This window comes from Oncorhynchus tshawytscha, unplaced genomic scaffold, assembly GCF_018296145.1.
Source record: "Oncorhynchus tshawytscha isolate Ot180627B unplaced genomic scaffold, Otsh_v2.0 Un_scaffold_339_pilon_pilon, whole genome shotgun sequence".
In the NCBI taxonomy this organism is placed as follows: domain Eukaryota; kingdom Metazoa; phylum Chordata; class Actinopteri; order Salmoniformes; family Salmonidae; genus Oncorhynchus; species Oncorhynchus tshawytscha.
This window is the reverse complement of record NW_024609815.1, coordinates 485,818-505,000: the sequence shown is the minus strand read 5'-3', so window position 1 is coordinate 505,000 and position 19,183 is coordinate 485,818. Positions and strand designations below refer to the sequence as shown.

The 19,183-nt window shown below is 42.1% G+C and overlaps 1 protein-coding gene across 1 annotated transcript in view; it reads right to left on the bottom strand.

The window, feature by feature from the left end:
• slc2a2 (solute carrier family 2 member 2) overlaps positions 1-17,444 on the bottom strand; it is a 20,028-nt gene extending 2,584 nt beyond the window's left edge. Inside the window, exons 1-8 of the mRNA XM_024407548.2 lie at positions 17,119-17,444; positions 12,492-12,587; positions 12,217-12,416; positions 11,939-12,063; positions 10,717-10,832; positions 9,604-9,766; positions 6,877-6,983; positions 4,076-4,156 (exon numbers count right to left, since the gene is read on the bottom strand). Coding sequence (XP_024263316.1) covers positions 4,076-4,156; positions 6,877-6,983; positions 9,604-9,766; positions 10,717-10,832; positions 11,939-12,063; positions 12,217-12,416; positions 12,492-12,587; positions 17,119-17,133 — 903 coding nt within the window. The 5' untranslated portion in view covers positions 17,134-17,444. The remainder of the gene's footprint in view (positions 1-4,075; positions 4,157-6,876; positions 6,984-9,603; positions 9,767-10,716; positions 10,833-11,938; positions 12,064-12,216; positions 12,417-12,491; positions 12,588-17,118) is intronic.
• Positions 17,445-19,183: the final 1,739 nt, after the last annotated feature.

Genomic DNA, 19,183 nt, shown 5'->3' with positions numbered 1-19,183 from the left:
TCTCTCCTCTCTCTCTCAGTAACTCACAGCGGTGATTGCAGACAGTTGTTCCCTCTCTCAAAGTAACTCACAGCGTTGATTCTAGACAGTTGTTCTCTCTCCCCCTCTCTCAAAGTAACTCACAGCGTTGATTCTAGACAGTTGTTCTCTCTCCCCCTCTCTCTCAGTAACTCACAGCGTTGATTCCAGACAGTTGTTCCCTCTCTCTCAGTAACTCACAGCGTTGATTCTAGACAGTTGTTCTCTCTCCCCCTCTCTCTCAGTAACTCACAGCGTTGATTCCAGACAGTTGTTCCCTCTCTCTCAGTAACTCACAGCGTTGATTCCAGACAGTTGTTCCCTCTCTCTCAGTAATTCACAGCATTGATTCCAGACAGTTGTTCCCTCTTTCTCATTAACCCACAATGTTGATTCCAGACAGTTGTTCCCTCTCTCCCCCTCTCTCGGAGTAACTCACAGTGGTGATTCCAGACAGTTGTTCCCTCTTTCTCATTAACCCACAATGTTGATTCCAGACAGTTGTTCCCTCTCTCCCCCTCTCTCTCAGTAACTCACATTGTTGATTCCAGACAGTTGTTCCCTCTCTCTCAGTTACTAACAGCGTTGATTCCAGAAAGTTGTTCCCTCTCTCTCAGTTACTAACAGCGTTGATTCCAGACAGTTGTTCCCTCTCTCTCAGTTACTAACAGCGTTGATTCCAGACAGTTGTTCCCTCTCTCTCAGTATCTCACAGTGTTGATTCCAGACAGTTGTTCCCTGTTTCTCAGTAACTCACAGCGTTGATTCCAGACAGTTGTTCCCTCTCTCTCAGTTACTAACAGCGTTGATTCCAGAAAGTTGTTCCCTCTCTCTCAGTTACTAACAGCGTTGATTCCAGACAGTTGTTCCCTCTCTCTCAGTTACTAACAGCGTTGATTCCAGACAGTTGTTCCCTCTCTCTCAGTATCTCACAGTGTTGATTCCAGACAGTTGTTCCCTGTTTCTCAGTAACTCACAGCGTTGATTCCAGACAGTTGTTCCCTCTCTCTCAGTAACTCACAGCGTTGATTCCAGACAGTGGTTCCCTGTTTCTCAGTTACTCACAGTGTTGATTCCAGACAGTTGTTCCCAGTTTCTCAGCAACTCACTGCGTTGATTCCAGACAGTTGTTCCCTCTCTCTCCGCAACTGACAGCGTTGATTCCAGACAGTTGTTCCATGTTTCTCAGCAACTCACAGCGTTGATTCCAGACAGTTGTTCCATGTTTCTCAGCAACTCACAGTGTTGATTCCAGACAGTTGTTCCATGTTTCTCTAACTCACAGCGTTGATTCCAGGTAGTTGTTCTCTCTCTCTCCGCAACTCACAGCGTTGATTCCAGACAGCTTTTCCCTCTTTCTCTCACTAACAGCGTTGATTCCAGAAAGTTGTTCCCTCTCTCTCAGTAACTCACATTGTTGATTCCAGACAGTTGTTCCCTCTCTCTCAGTAACTCACATTGTTGATTCCAGACAGTTGTTCCCTCTCTCTCAGTTACTAACAGCGTTGATTCCAGAAAGTTGTTCCCTCTCTCTCAGTTACTAACAGCGTTGATTCCAGACAGTTGTTCCCTCTCTCTCAGTTACTAACAGCGTTGATTCCAGACAGTTGTTCCCTCTCTCTCAGTATCTCACAGTGTTGATTCCAGACAGTTGTTCCCTGTTTCTCAGTAACTCACAGCGTTGATTCCAGACAGTTGTTCCCTCTCTCTCAGTTACTAACAGCGTTGATTCCAGAAAGTTGTTCCCTCTCTCTCAGTTACTAACAGCGTTGATTCCAGACAGTTGTTCCCTCTCTCTCAGTTACTAACAGCGTTGATTCCAGACAGTTGTTCCCTCTCTCTCAGTATCTCACAGTGTTGATTCCAGACAGTTGTTCCCTGTTTCTCAGTAACTCACAGCGTTGATTCCAGACAGTTGTTCCCTCTCTCTCAGTAACTCACAGCGTTGATTCCAGACAGTGGTTCCCTGTTTCTCAGTTACTCACAGTGTTGATTCCAGACAGTTGTTCCCTCTCTCTCCGCAACTGACAGCGTTGATTCCAGACAGTTGTTCCATGTTTCTCAGCAACTCACAGCGTTGATTCCAGACAGTTGTTCCATGTTTCTCAGCAACTCACAGCGTTGATTCCAGACAGTTGTTCCATGTTTCTCAGCAACTCACAGTGTTGATTCCAGACAGTTGTTCCATGTTTCTCTAACTCACAGCGTTGATTCCAGGTAGTTGTTCTCTCTCTCTCTCCGCAACTCACAGCGTTGATTCCAGACAGCTTTTCCCTCTTTCTCTCACTAACAGCGTTGATTCCAGAAAGTTGTTCCCTCTCTCTCAGTAACTCACATTGTTGATTCCAGACAGTTGTTCCCTCTCTCTCAGTAACTCACATTGTTGATTCCAGACAGTTGTTCCCTCTCTCTCAGTTACTAACAGCGTTGATTCCAGAAAGTTGTTCCCTCTCTCTCAGTTACTAACAGCGTTGATTCCAGACAGTTGGTCCCTCTCTCTCAGTTACTAACAGCGTTGATTCCAGACAGTTGTTCCCTGTTTCTCAGTAACTCACAGCATTGATTCCAGACAGTTGTTCCCTCTCTCTCAGTAACTCACATTGTTGATTCCAGACAGTTGTTCCCTCTCTCTCAGTTACTAACAGCGTTGATTCCAGACAGTTGTTCCCTCTCTCTCAGTAACTCACAGCGTTGATTCCAGAAAGTTGTTCCCTCCATCTCTGTTACTAACAACGTTGATTCCAGACAGTTGTTCCCTCTCTCTCAGTTACTAACAGCGTTGATTCCAGACAGTTGTTCCCTGTTTCTCAGTAACTCACAGCGTTGATTCCAGACAGTTGTTCCCTGTTTCTCAGTAACTCACAGCGTTGATTCCAGACAGTTGTTCCCTCTCTCTCAGTAACTCACATTGTTGATTCCAGACAGTTGTTCCCTCTCTCTCAGTAACTCACATTGTTGATTCCAGACAGTTGTTCCCTCTCTCTCAGTTACTAACAGCGTTGATTCCAGAAAGTTGTTCCCTCTCTCTCAGTTACTAACAGCGTTGATTCCAGACAGTTGTTCCCTCTCTCTCAGTTACTAACAGCGTTGATTCCAGACAGTTGTTCCCTGTTTCTCAGTAACTCACAGCGTTGATTCCAGACAGTTGTTCCCTCTCTCTCCGCATCTCACAGCGTTGATTCCAGACAGTTGTTCCCTCTCTCTCAGTATCTCACAGTGTTGATTCCAGACAGTTGTTCCCTGTTTCTCAGTAACTCACAGCGTTGATTCCAGACAGTTGTTCCCTCTCTCTCCGCATCTCACAGTGTTGATTCCAGACAGTTGTTCCCTGTTTCTCAGTAACTCACAGCGTTGATTCCAGACAGTTGTTCCCTGTTTCTCAGTACCTCACAGTGTTGATTCCAGACAGTTGTTCCCTGTTTCTCAGTAACTCACAGCGTTGATTCCAGACAGTTGTTCCCTGTTTCTCAGTAACTCACAGCGTTGATTCCAGACAGTTGTTCTCTCTCTCTCCGCATCTCACAGTGTTGATTCCAGACAGTTGTTCCCTGTTTCTCAGCAACTCACAGCGTTGATTCCAGACAGTTGTTCCCTGTTTCTCAGTAACTCACAGCGTTGATTCCAGACAGTTGTTCCCTGTTTCTCAGTTACTCACAGTGTTGATTCCAGACAGTTGTTCCCAGTTTCTCAGCAACTCACTGCGGTGATTCCAGACAGTTGTTCCCTCTCTCTCCGCAACTGACAGCGTTGATTCCAGACAGTTGTTCCATGTTTCTCAGCAACTCACAGCGTTGATTCCAGACAGTTGTTCCATGTTTCTCAGCAACTCACAGCGTTGATTCCAGACAGTTGTTCCATGTTTCTCAGCAACTCACAGTGTTGATTCCAGACAGTTGTTCCATGTTTCTCTAACTCACAGCGTTGATTCCAGGTAGTTGTTCTCTCTCTCTCCGCAACTCACAGCGTTGATTCCAGACAGCTTTTCCCTCTTTCTCTCACTCACAGCATTGATTCCAGACAGTTGTTCCCTCTCTCCCCCGTTTTCTCAGTAACTCACAGCGTTAATTCCAGACAGTTGTTGTGAGAAATGCATCATCAGGGCTACAAACAGCTGCTGCCTGTAGAGAGATGATCGCACCTAGAAAACGACAGACATATTACAGCATTAATACAGGACTACAGACACACATCACATTATTAATACAGGACTACAGACACATTGTTAATACAGGACTACAGACACATATCACATTGTCAATATTGGACCACAGACACATATCATATTATTAATAAAGGACTACAGACACATATCACATTATTAATACAGGACTACAGACACATATCACATTATTAATATTGGACTACAGACACATATCACATTGTCAATATTGGACCACAGACACATATCATATTATTAATAAAGGACTACAGACACATATCACACTATTAATACAGGACTACAGACACATATCACATTATTAATACAGGACTACAGACACATATCATAGTATTAATACAGGACTACAGACATATATCATATTATTAATACAGGACTACAGACATATATCATATTATTAATACAGGACTACAGACATATATCATATTATTACTACAGGACTACAGACATATATCATAGTATTAATACAGGACTACAGACATATATCATAGTATTAATACAGGACTACAGACATATATCATATTATTAATACAGGACTACAGACATATCACATTATTAATACAGGACTACAGACATATCACATTATTAATACAGGACTACAGACATATATCATATTATTACTACAGGACTACAGACATATATCATAGTATTAATACAGGACTACAGACATATATCATAGTATTAATACAGGACTACAGACATATATCATATTATTAATACAGGACTACAGACATATCACATTATTAATATTGGACTACAGACACATATCATATTATTAATACAGGACTACAGACATATATCATAGTATTAATACAGGACTACAGACTTATATCATATTATTAACAAAGAACTACAGCCACATATCACATGATTAATATTGGACTGCAGAAACATATCACATTACCAATGCAGGCGTACAGACACATATCACATGTTTATTACAGGACTACAGACACATATCACATTATGAATACAGGACTACAGACACATCACATTATAAATACAGGACTACATACACACATCACATTATGAATACAGGACTACAGACACATATCAAATGTTTAATATTGGACTACAGACACATATCACGTTATTAATTTTGGACTACAGACACATATCACATGATTAATAGAGGACTACAGATACAACACATTGTTAATACAGGACTACAGACACATATCACATGATTAATATTGGACTACAGACGCATATCACATGATTAATAGAGGACTACAGACACATATCACATTATTAATACAGGACTACAGACACGTATCACATTGTTAATATTGGACTACCGACACATATCATATTATTAATACATGACTACAGACACATATCACACTATTTATACAGGACTACAGACACATATCACATGATTAATATTGGACTACAGACACATATCACATTACCAATGCAGGCGTACAGACACATATCACATGTTTATTACAGGACTACAGACACATATCACATTATTAATACAGGACTACAGACATATCACATGATTAATACCGGACTACAGACATATATAACATTATTAATACAGGACTACAGACACATATCAAATGTTTTATATTGGACTACAGACACACATCACATTATTAATACAGGACTACAGACATATCACATTATGAATACAGGACTACAGACATATATCACATTATTAATACAGGACTACAGACACATATCACATTATTAATACAGGACTACAGACATATCACATTATGAATACAGGACTACAGACACATATCACATTATTAATACAGGACTACAGACACATATCACATTATGAATACAGGACTACAGACACATATCACATTGTTAATACAGGACTACAGACACATCACATTATTAATACAGGACTACAGACACCTATCAAATGTTTTATATTGGACTACAGACACATATCACATTATTAATACAGGACTACAGACATATCACATTATGAATACAGGACTACAGACACCTATCACATTATTAATACAGGACTACAGACACATATCACATTATGAATACAGGACTACAGACACACATCACATTATTAATATTGGACTACAGACACACATCACATTATTAATATTGGACTACAGACACATATCACATTATTAATACAGGACTACAGACATGTCACATTATTAGTACAGGACTACAGACACATATCACATGATTAATAGCGAACTACAGACACACATCACATTATTAATATTGGACTACAGACACATATCACATTATTAATACAGGACTACAGACACATATCAAATGTTTAATATTGGACTACAGACACACATCACATTATGAATACAGGACCACAGACATATATCATATTATTAATACAGGACTAGAGGCACATATCACATTATTAATACAGGACTACAGACATATCACATTATAAATACAGGACTACAGACACATATCACATTATTAATACAGGACTACAGACACATATCACATTATTAATACAGGACTACAGACATATCACATTATTAATACAGGACTACCAACATATCACATTACTAATGCAGGACTACAGACACATATCACATTATGAAAACAGGACCACAGACACATCAAATGTTTAATATTGGACTACAGACACTTATCACATTATGAATAGAGGACCAGACCGACATGGATTAGACAGCAACAGACCAGATGTTCAGTAGACTAGATATTGAACGTACCAGGACAGCGATAGAGACTTGCGCCTCCTTCTCCACCTCCTCCTTCTCCCTCCTCATCTCCTCCAGGTCAGCTGATGGGTCATACTGTCCCTTCAGACGATGCAGACCTAAAAACGCACACACATATCAAGTGTGTATTTTGGACACACCTACTCATTCAAGGGTTTTTATTTATTTATACTATTTTCTACATTGTAGAATAATAGTGAAGACATCAAAACTATGAAATAACATGTAGTAACCACAAAAGTTTTAAACAAATCTAAATAGCCACCCTTTGCCTTGATGACAGCTTTGCACACTCTTGGCATTCTCTCAACCAGCGTCATCTGGAATGCTTTTCCAACAGTCTTTTCCAAAAGGAGTTCCCACATATGCTGAGCACTGCTTTTTCTTCACTCTGCGGTCCAACTCATCCCAAACCATCTCAATTGGGTTGAGGTCGGGTGATTGTGGAGGCCAGGTCATCTGATGCAGCACTCCATCACTCTCCTTCTTGGTTAAATAGCCCTTACACAGCGTGGAGGTGTGTTGGGTCATTGTCCTGTTGAAAAACAAATGATAGTCCCACTAAGCACAAACCAGCTGGGATGGCATATCACTGCAGAATGCTGTGGTAACCATGCTGGTTAAGTGTCCTTGAATTCTAAATAAATCACAGACAGTGTCACCAGCAAAGCACCCCCATACAATCACACCTCCTCCTCCATGCTTTACGGTGGGAATTACACATGCGGGGATCGTCCGTTCACCTACTCTGCGTCTCACAAAGACACAGCAGTTGGAAACTAAAATCGCAAATTTGGACTCATCAGAGCAAAGGACAGATTTCCACCGGTCTAATGTCCATTGCTTGTGTTTCTTGGCCCAAGGAAGTCTCTTCTTATTATTGGTGTCCTTTAGTAGGAGTTTCTTTGCAGCAATTTGACCATGAAGGCCTGATTCACGCAGTCTCCTTTCAACAGCTGATGTTGAGATGTGTCAGTTACCTTAACTTCTTCGATATAGGGGGCGCTCTTTTAATTTTTGGATAAAAAAAACGTTCCCGTTTTAAACAAGATATTTTGTCACGAAAAGATGCTCGACTATGCATATAATTGACAGCTTTGGAAAGAAAACAATCTGACGTTTCCAGAACTGCAAAGATATTGTCTGTGAGTGCCACAGAACTAATGCCACAGGCGAAACCTAAATGACATTTCATACAGGAAGTGCCCCAGATTTTGAATGCGCTGTGTTCCAATGTCTCCTTATATGGCTGTGAATGCGCCAGGAATGAGCCTACACTTTCTGACGTTTCCCCAATGTGTCTGCAGCATTGTGACGTATTTGTAGGCATATCATTGGAAGATTGACCATGAGAGACTACATTTACCAGGTGCCCGCTTGGTGTCCTCCGTCAAAATTATTGCGTAATCTCCAGCTGCGTGCATTTTTCCATTTGGTTCAGAGGAGAAACCAAACTGCCACGAATGATTTATCATCGAATAGATATGTGAAAAACACCTTGAAGATTGATTCAAAACAACGTTTGCCATGTTTCTGTCGATATTATGGAGTTAATTTGGAAAGAAAATTGGCATTGTAATGACTGAATTTTCATTTTTTTTCTTAGCCAAACGTGATGAACAAAACGGAGCGATTTCTCCTACACAAATAATATTTTTGGAAAAACTGAACATTTGCTATCTAACTGAAAGTCTCCTCAATGAAAACATCCGAAGTTCTTCAAAGGTAAATGATTTTATTTGAATGCTTTTCTTGTTTTTGTGAAAATGTTGCCTGCTGAATGCTAGGCTTAATGCTATGCTAGCTATCAATACTCTTACACAAATGCTTGTGTAGCTATGGTTGAAAAGCATATTTTGAAAATCTGAGATGACAGTGTTGTTAACAAAAGGCTAAGCTTGTAAGCCAATATATTTATTTCATTTCATTTGCGATTTTCATGAATAGTTAACGTTGCGTTATGGTAATGAGGGTATGATTACGCTCCCGGATACGGGATTGCTCGACGCAAGAAGTTAACTCTGTGAAGCATTTATTTGGGCTGAGATTTCTGAGGCTGGCAACTGTAATGAACTTATCCTCTGCAGCAGAGGTAACTCTGGGTCTTCCATTCCTGTGGCGGTCCTCATAAGAGCCAGTTTCATCATAGCGCTTGATGGTATTTGCTACTGCACTTGAAGAAATGTTCCATATTGACTGACCTCCATGTTTTAAAGTTATGATGGACTGTTGTTTCTCTTTGCTTATTTGAACTGTCCTTGCCAAAATATGGACTTATTATTTTTACCAAATATGGCTATCTTCTGTATACCACCCCTACCTTGTCACAACACAACTGATTGGCTCAAACGCATTAAGAAGGGAAGAAATTCCACAAATTAACTTTTAACAAGGCACACTTGTTAATTGAAATGCATTCCAGGTGACTACCTCATGAAGCTGGTTGAGAGAATGCCAAAAGTGTGGAAAGCTGTCATGAAGGCAAAGGGTGGCTACTCTGAAGAATCTCAAATATAAAATATCTTTTGATTTGTTTAACACATTTTTGATACTACATGATTCCATATGTGTTGTTTCATAGTTTTGATGTCTTCACTATTATTCTACAATGTAGAAAATAGAACAAATAAAGAAGAACCCTTGAATGAGTAGGTGTGTCCAAACTTCTGACTGGTAATGTATTTTCTAAGAGAGAGCTGAGATTTCTACAGTACATACTCTTCTTGGCCTCCTCCACCATGCCTCTCTTGATGTAGAGGTATCTGGGACTTTCAGGACACAGTGGCAGCAGTAGAGACTGTAACACAGCAGGAGCTCCAGACAGACCCAGCAGCAGCGGCCAGTAGTAGTCATTACCCAGGAGGAACTCTAGACCTAGCACCTGGGGGACAAGGGGACAGAGATAAGGGACAGACATAGAGAGAGACAGGGGGACAGAGATTAGGGACAAACACAGAGAGATACAGGTGGACAGAGATTAGGGACAAACACAGAGAGTGACAGGGGGACAGAGATTAGGGACAGACACAGAGAGACAGGTGGACAGAGATTAGGGACAAACACAGAGAGACAAGGGGACAGAGATTAGGGACAGACATAGAGAGAGACAGGGGGAAAGAGATTAGGGACAGACATAGAGAGAGACAAGGGGACAGAGCTTAGGGACAGACATAGGGAGACGGGGACAGAGATTAGGGACAGACATAGAGAGAGACAAGGGGACAGTGATTAGGGACAGACACAGAGAGACAAGGGGACAGAGATTTGGACAGACATAGAGAGAGACAGGGGGACAGAGATTAGGGACAGACATAGAGAAAGACAAGGGGACAGAGATTAGGGATGAACACAGAGAGAGACGGGGACAGAGATTAGGGACGGACACAGAGAGAGACAGGGGGACAGAGATTAGAGACAGACACAGAGAGACAGGGGGAGAAAGATTAGAGACCAGACACAGAGAGACAAGGGGACAGAGATTAGGGACGAACACAGAGAGAGACGGTGACAGAGATTTGGACAGACATAGAGAGAGACAGGGGGACAGAGATTCGGGACGAACACAGAGAGACAGGTGAACAGAGATTAGGGACAAACACAGAGAGAGACAGAGGGACAGAGATTAGGGATGGACACAGACAGGAACGCAGGGATAGAGATTAGAGGACAGAAAGAGACAGGGAATAGAGATTACAGGACATACAGTGACAGAGGAATAGAGATTAGAGGACAGGCACATAAATGTGTGTGTGTGTGTGTGTGTGTGTGTGTGTGTGTGTGTGTGTACGCGTGTGCGTGTGCATGCTTGCACATGTGTGTGTGTGGTTTTACCTGACTCAGTAGTATACCAGTAACTGTAGCCAGTTGATGTAAGGTTCCCAGAGCTCCTCTGTAGGCCATGGGAGCGATCTCCCCTATATACATAGGAACTAGCCCTGAGGACAGACCTGAGAGAGAGAGAGAGAGAAGGTGAGAGAGAAGGGGGAGATAGAGAGAGAGAGAAGGGGAGAGAGAAGGGAGAGACAGGGGGACAAACGTAAAATACCAAAAATTGCATGCAGGGCAGAATTAGGCCGATACCAGCTGATTATCAACATCTAGGAAAGAGCCATTCAATTCTACAACCACCGAAAAGGAAGTGATTCCCAAACCTTACAAAACAAAGCCATCACCTACAGAGAGATGAACCTGGAGAAGAGTCCCCTAAGCAAGCTGGTCCTGGGGATCTTTTCACAAACACAAACAGTCCCCACAGAGTCCCAGGACAGCAACACAGTTAGACCAAACCAAATCATGAGAAAACAAAAAGATAATTACTTGACACATTGGAAAGAATTAACAAAAAAACTGAGCAACTAGAATGTTATTTGGCCCTAAACAGAGAGTACACAGTGACAGAATACCTGACCACTGTGACTGACCCAAACTTAAGGAAAGCCATGACTATGTACAGTACAGGCTCAGTGAGCATAGCCTTGCTATTGAGAAAGGCCGCCGTAGGCAGACATGGCTCTCAAGAGAGGACAGGCTATGTGCACACTGCCCACAAAATGAGGTGGAAGCTGAGCTGCACATCCTAACCTCCTGCCAAATGTGTGCAATCACAGCAGCAAGATGTGTGACCTGTTGCCACAAGAAAAGGGCAACCAGTGAAGAACAAACACCATTGTTAATACAACCCATATTTATGTTTATTTATTTTATCTTTTGTACTTTAACTATTTACACATATAACATTTGAAACGTCTTTATTATTTTGGAACTTTTGTGAGTGTAATGTTGGCTGTTAAGTTGTATTGTTTATTTCACGTTTGTTTATTATCCATTCCACCTGCTTCGGCAATGTAAACATATGTTTCCCCTGTCAATAAAGCCCTTGGATTGAAATTGAATTGAGAAAGAGAGAGAGAGGGGAGAAGGGGGTGAGACTAGAGAGTCAGTACAAGCTTTGTTCACACTTGTAGTGATAAGGATGTGCATAGTGGACAGAGCCGGGCCGAACACTTCCTTCCTGATGTGCTGTAGTGTGTGACTCCATGTATTGATAACTCACCACAGTAGAATCCCATGACACATCGTCCAGCGATGACCATGACGTGAGGTTTCCACATCTTAGCCATCACCATCAGTAGACCTGCTATTACTGCTAACACATTCACCATCAACATGCCCTTCACCCTGCACAGACAGCATAGGCATTAGCTCAGTGGGCTAACACAGTCTTGTGGCATACAGATGGCCCGAGATCAAACCCCAGTCAGTCACATAAGCGCATTCAGTTTCGTCTTGAGACAGATAGAGGAAGAGGGAGGTTCGGATGCTCACACACACCTTCCTCTCAGGTCTCCAATGAAGCCCACCAGGAAGGACGACACCATTCCCCCAATGGAGAAGATCGACACAGACAGAGACCAATACATGACCACAGAGGGATGCACTTCCTGCTTCTCTGTCTCTGTACTGTTCTCTGATAGGAGGAGAGGCTCCTCAGGGAGCACCCCCAGGGACCGCCCATAATGCTGCTCTATCACCTAGGAAACAAAGTAAAGGTTTGTAATAGTACTTGCTATTTACTCATGACTAAAATAAACAGTGTGTGCGTGTACCTTCTGTGGCGCATTGATGACTCCCAGGCTGTATCCGAACTGTAGAGAACCCAAGACTGCTGAAAACACTGCTAGGGTTAGAGTGCCGGTCAGCTGCTGTAGGACACACAGATGTGAAAAGGTGCCTGTAATGAGCTGACCTAGTGGGCAGGGAACCAGTTCAATTCACCATGCAGTCCCACCTGCTGTAAAATACTGCTTATAACAGAGCAACAAAACATCTTCACATTACTCAGTGTTACTGTTTCCTGATTCAACTAATCAAGGGCTTGATATTTACTTGACTTGTTGAATTAGGTGTGTGACACATGCTGTTAATAAAAATATATGGACATTTCTGCTCTGTCCAAAATTACAACATACTGATTGCAACATTACCACAAAAATGGAGGTGGCAAGTGGAAATGTAGGGAACTTGTTTGTTGGCCCTGCATTAAAGACCAAAATTGGCAACAAGAAAACCCTGTAATAAATACAAAAATACAGCAGTTTTATTTGAGGACCAAAACATTGACCAAAACGCCATACATTTCTCATAAGAAACTAGCTCCCTGGTATACAGAAAATACCCGAGCTCTGAAGCAAGCTTCCAGAAAATTGGAACGGAAATGGCGCCACAAACTGGAAGTCTTCCGACTAGCTTGGAAAGACCGTACCGTGCAGTATCGAAGAGCCCTCACTGCTGCTCCATCATCCTATTTTTCCAACTTAATTGAGGAAAATAAGAACAATCCGAAATTCCTTTTTGATACTGTCGCAAAGTTAACTAAAAAGCAGCATTCCCCAAGAGAGGATGGCTTTCACTTCAGCATTAATAAATTCATGAACTTCTTTGAGGAAAAGATCATGGTTATTAGAAAGCAAATTACGGACTCTAAATCTCTTTAAATCTGCGTATTCCTTCAAAGCTCAGTTGTCCTGAGTCTGCACAACTCTGCCAGGACCTAGGATCAAGAGAGACACTCAATTGTTTTAGTACTATATCTCTTGACACAATGATGAAAATAATCATGGCCTCTAAACATTCAAGCTGCATACTGGGCCCTATTCCAACTAAACTACTGAAAGAGCTGCTTCCTGTGCTTGGCCCTCCTATGTTGAACATAATAAATGGCTCTCTATCCACCAAACTCACTAAAAGTGGCAGTAATAAAGCCTCTCTTGAAAAAGCCAAACCTTGACCCAGAAAATATAAAAAACTATCGGCCTATATCGAATCTTCCATTCTTCTCAAAAACTTTAGAAAAGGCTGTTGCGCAGCAACTCACTGCTTTCCTGAAGACGAACAATGTATACGAAATGCTTCAGTCTGGTTTTAGACCCCATCATAGCACTGAGACTGCACTTGTTAAAGGTGGTAAATTACCTTTTAATGGCATCAGACCGAGGCTCTGCATCTGTCCTCGTGCTCCTAGACCTTAGTGCTGCTTTTGATACCATCGATCACCACATTCTTTTGGAGAGATTGGAAACCCAAATTGGTCTACACGGACAAGTTCTGGCCTGGTTTAGATCTTATCTGTCGGAAAGATATTAGTTTGTCTCTGTGAATGGTTTGTCCTCTGACAAATCAACTGTAAATTTCGGTCTTCCTCAAGGTTCCATTTTAGGACCACTATTGTTTTCACTATATATTTTACCTCTTGGGGATGTCATTCGAAAACATAATGTTAACTTTCACTGCTATGCGGATGACACACAGCTGTACATTTCAATGAAACATGGTGAAGCTCCAAAATTGCCCTCGCTAGAAGCATGTGTTTCAGACATAAGGAAGTGGATGGCTGCAAACTTTCTACTTTTAAACTCGGACAAAACAGAGATGCTTGTTCAAGGTCCCAAGAAAGAGATCTTCTGTTGAATCTGACAATTAATCTTAATGGTTCTACAGTCGTCTCAAATAAAACTGTGAAGGACCTCGGCGTTACTCTGGACCCTGATCTCTCTTTTGACAAACATATCAAGACTGTTTCAAGGACAGCTTTTTTCCATCTACGTAACATTGCAAAAATCAGAAACTTTCTGTCCAAAAATGATGCAGAAAAATTAATCCATGCTTTTGTCATTTCTAGGTTAGACCACTGCAATGCTCCACTTTCCGGCTACCCGGATAAAGCACTAAATAAACTTCAGTTAGTGCTAAATACGGCTGCTAGAATCCTGACTAGAACCAACAAATGTGATCATATTACTCCAGTGCTAGCCTCCCTACACTGGCTTCCTGTCAAGGCCAGGGCTGATTTCAAGGTTTTACTGCTAACCTACAAAGCATTACATGGGCTTGCTCCTACCTATCTCTCTGATTTGATCCTGCCGTACATACCTACACCTACGCAAGACGCAGGCCTCCTAATTGTCCCTAGAATTTCTAAGCAAACAGCTGGAGGCAGGGATTTCTCCTATAGAGCTCCATTTTTATGGAATGGTCTGCCTACCCATGTGAGAGACGCAAACTCGGTCTCAACCTGTAAGTCTTTACTGAAGATTCATCTCTTCAGTGGGTCATATTATTGAGTGTAGACTGGCCCAAGAGTGTGAAGGTGAACGGAAAGGCTCTGGAGCAACGAACCGCCCTTGCTGTCTCTGCCTGGCCGGTTCCCCTCTTTCCACTGGGATTCTCTGCCTCTAACCCTATTACAGGGGCTGGGTCACTGGCTTACTAGGACTCTTTCATACCTTCCCTAGGAGGGGTGTGTCACTTCAGTGGGTTGAGTCACTGATGTGATCTTCCTGTCTGGGTTGGCGCCCCCCCCTTGGGTTGTGCCGTCTTTGGCAAAGTGGGTGGGGTTATATCCTTCCTGTTTGGCCCTGTCCGGGGGTGTCATCGGATGGGGCCACAGTGTCTCCTGACCCCTCCTGTCTCAGCCTCCAGTATTTATGCTGCAGTAGTTTATGTGTCGGGGGGCTAGGATCAATTTGTTATATCTGGAGTACTTCTCTTGTCCTATCCGGTGTCCTGTGTGAATTTAAGTATGCTCTCTCTAATTCTCTCTTTCTTTCTCTCTCTCGGAGGACCTGAGCCCCAGGACCATGCCTCAGGACTACCTGACATGATGACTCCTTGCTGTCCCCAGTCCAACTGGCCGTGCTGCTGCTCCAGTTTCAACTGTTCTGCCTGTGATTATTATTATTTGACCATGCTGGTCATTTATGAACATTTGAACATCTTGGCAATGTTCTGTTACAATCTCCACCCGGCACAGCCAGAAGAGGACTGGCCACCCCACATAGCCTGGTTCCTCTCTAGGTTTCTTCCTAGGTTTTGGCCTTTCTAGGGAGTTTCTCCTAGCCACCGTGCTTCAACACCTGCATTGCTTGCTGTTTGGGGTTTTAGGCTGGGTTTCTGTACAGCACTTTGAGATATCAGCTGATTTGATTTGATACAGGTTGCAAAATAGTTGGATGTACCGATTCCATGGCACACGGTCTATGAACTGAGTGTTTCCATTTGCTGCGAAGAGACAGAATCATTAGCTCACTTGTTTTTGGTCAAAGGTTCAGGAATGGCTAAACAATTGCAACATTTAATTGGAGCTAACTCTGCAAATAGCACTGCTGGGAGATTTGATAAGTCATAGTCAATCGGCCAATAATGTAATAAAACTCTTAGCAAAGGTGTTTATCTTTCATTTACAATCTGTAGAAACTACGAGAATAGAAAGGTTCAGAACTTTTGTGAAACATCACACAGTGGAACATCTACGACAGCTAGAAGTCAAAACTGGATGGTCTTCAGAGATAGATGGGAGGGGTTGAGGAGAGCTGAAGGATGGGACTGAAAACAAACCAAAGATAACTCATGTAAAATATACAGTCCATGAAATGTACGTAGAATGTATAAACTGGATGTAGAAGCCCAAGTATTGTTGTCCATTAGTTTAATCCAATTAGGGGAAAATAATAAAGGGAAATATATTAAATAAGATATATATTTAAAATAATATATATTTACTAAACAATATATATATGGGGGTTGGAGATGATGCAGTCAATTACAATGATGGAAGCTACAATCTGTCTGTAATATTAAAGCTGCTCTGCCCCCTAACAAAGTGATAAAGGTGTGTTAATGATGGAATAAAACACAGACTGCTTGCTGCTGTTCCTGTTTCCAGATGGGTTTCCCTCAGAACTAAAAAAAACAAACTGATCGAACCAACTCTCTCATGCCATCAACAAATGAACTGTCAAATGAAATGGTACTCTCCCTCGGTTCAATCACGCCACACGATGCACACGTACACGATGCACAGGGAGCCTAGTGGTTAGAGTGGTGGGCCAGTTACCGGAAAGGTTGCTGGATCAAATCCACGAGCTGACGAGGTAAAAATCTGTCGTTCTGCCCCTGAACAAGGCAGTTAACCCACTGTTCCCTGGTAGGCTGTCATTGTAAATAAGAATGTGTTCTGAATGCCTAGTTAAATAAAATATAAACACACTCTCACACACACTCCTGTCCTTGTGTGTAGCTACAGAGTGTCAGTCAGGATTGAACAGTAGGAGCTTTTACTACATTATAAAACCAGCAACTTGGCTTTCAGCGTCTGTTTAGTAAATGGATTAGATACCTCAAAACGAGCGTGTGTGTGTGAGAGCTCGAGTGTGTAAAAGTGTACAAAGATCTTACCTTTCCCGACTCCATGACGGGTTCAGAGTCTCGACACCAGCTCCAACAACATGAACTGATCACACACACACTTCCAGGGTAATCATCAATCGCTGGGATCACGCTGTGTCCACGCACTCATCTCAACATACACACAGCACTGGACAGAAAGACACACCGGAGCAGAGCACCTCTCTATCTGTACACCTTACTGGTGGCTGTTCATCATTCATGTCATCATTACCATCACACATGGTGTCTAACACACTTCACCTCCTGTCTTAGGTTGTGTTTGTCACCCTGTTTTCATGGTGGTTCAACTCTGTGATAGTGATTAGTGAACACACACACAGTGTCAGGGCTGGTATCCACTGTTCACACACACCCTGGTCATCCTGAGCTCAGCACATTGGCTCTAAATGAGGGGGAAGGTCTGACACTGACACACACACACACACACACACACACAGGGAGGGACAGTATTAGGTAGGGTTAATGATATACCTTCAACAGGGACAAAGTCTGAGGGTCGGTGGCCTCAGCTGATAACTTACACTGCAACCCCTACACACACACACACACCACAGAATATAAACAGAAATACGGTTAAAAAAAAACCAGAATAATGTTCTAGTATCATTTATTTGACTGTTTTACAAAACATAGAAACCAAAACATTAGTGATGAGTTTGTCATTCAGAAACAAAGAGGTCTAGAGTTTTTCTTTTAAAGACAGAGTCCAAAAGTAGTGATCAGCAGCCTGTTCACCAGATAGAGGTGTATCACACACACACACACACACACACACACACACACACACACACACATTCAATCAGCACAACTCTTTATTGCTAACATTCTAAAAAGCAACCTGTCTCCATAACAGTAACTTAAGCATGACATTTAAAGGAGCAGCCTGGAAGTTTAATTTCCCAGACAAAAGGGTTTCCCCTGCACTTGTTTGTAATTTGAGGGAGTGGGTCTCGGTGAATGTAATATTTCTTTGATGAATGTGTTTGCAGTCACTAAATATACACATACATGACCCACACACACCTACCTCACCGAACTGTTGCATTCTGGGTAATGGAGTTCTACAGCATGGCTTAAAAAGCATTAAAGACAACAGCTTCAGATGTTATCGTCTTTGTTTTCAGAAATGCAAATGTATTTAATAAAATGTCAAACATTATTTTATTTTTTTAGAAATTAAGTTTTGTTTAAGATAAAATGATCATGTTCAATCTAAGGACATAAAGATGCTATGAAATAGTTCATATAAAATGGTAAACCAACAGAAAAGAGTGAACAAAACAATGGTAGATAAATCAGATGGCTTCATCATGCTTGGCACCGTACAAACAGGAAGGAGTCACAATCAGACCAGACCAATCAGGTGGGAGACAGCTTTACACAATAATTCTTTACACACAGAGACAGATAAGACAGACAGACAGACAGACAGACAGACACAGAGTGGTTCATTCTCAGACAATTCTCAAATGATTCTCAGTTGAATCAGGTTTTACTCTGGCATTTCAGCATAACATAAAACACACAAACTGAACGGCAGAAACTAGCAGTGTGCTGTGCAAGTTATCAAGCTCCTCACATTACAATTCAAAAGTCATTTTAAAGTACCTAAATAAACAAGAAACAAAAGTTGAACAATGTGTTATTTAAAAGACAGAATGAAAGCATATTTCTAGTAAACAGCAGAATGTTGTTATTCTTGTTTTGTTTGAACAGTTAATCTGATGCAGCACCTTGAGAATGGAAAGACTTCAGAGTGGACAGAGGGACAGGAGGAGAAGAGGAGGGAGAAGAGGGACAGGAGGAGAAGAGGAGGGAGACAGAGGGACATGAGGAGAACAGGAGGGAGACAGAGGGACAGGAGGAGAAGTGGAGGGAGACAGAGGGACAGGAGGAGAAGAGGAGGGAGACAGAGGGACAGGAGGGAGAAGAGGAGGGAGACAGAGGGACAGGAGGAGAAGAGGAGGGAGACAGAGGGACAGGAGGAGAAGAGGAGGGGACAGGGGGACAGGAGGAGAAGAGGAGGGAGACAGGGGGACAGGAGGAGAAGAGG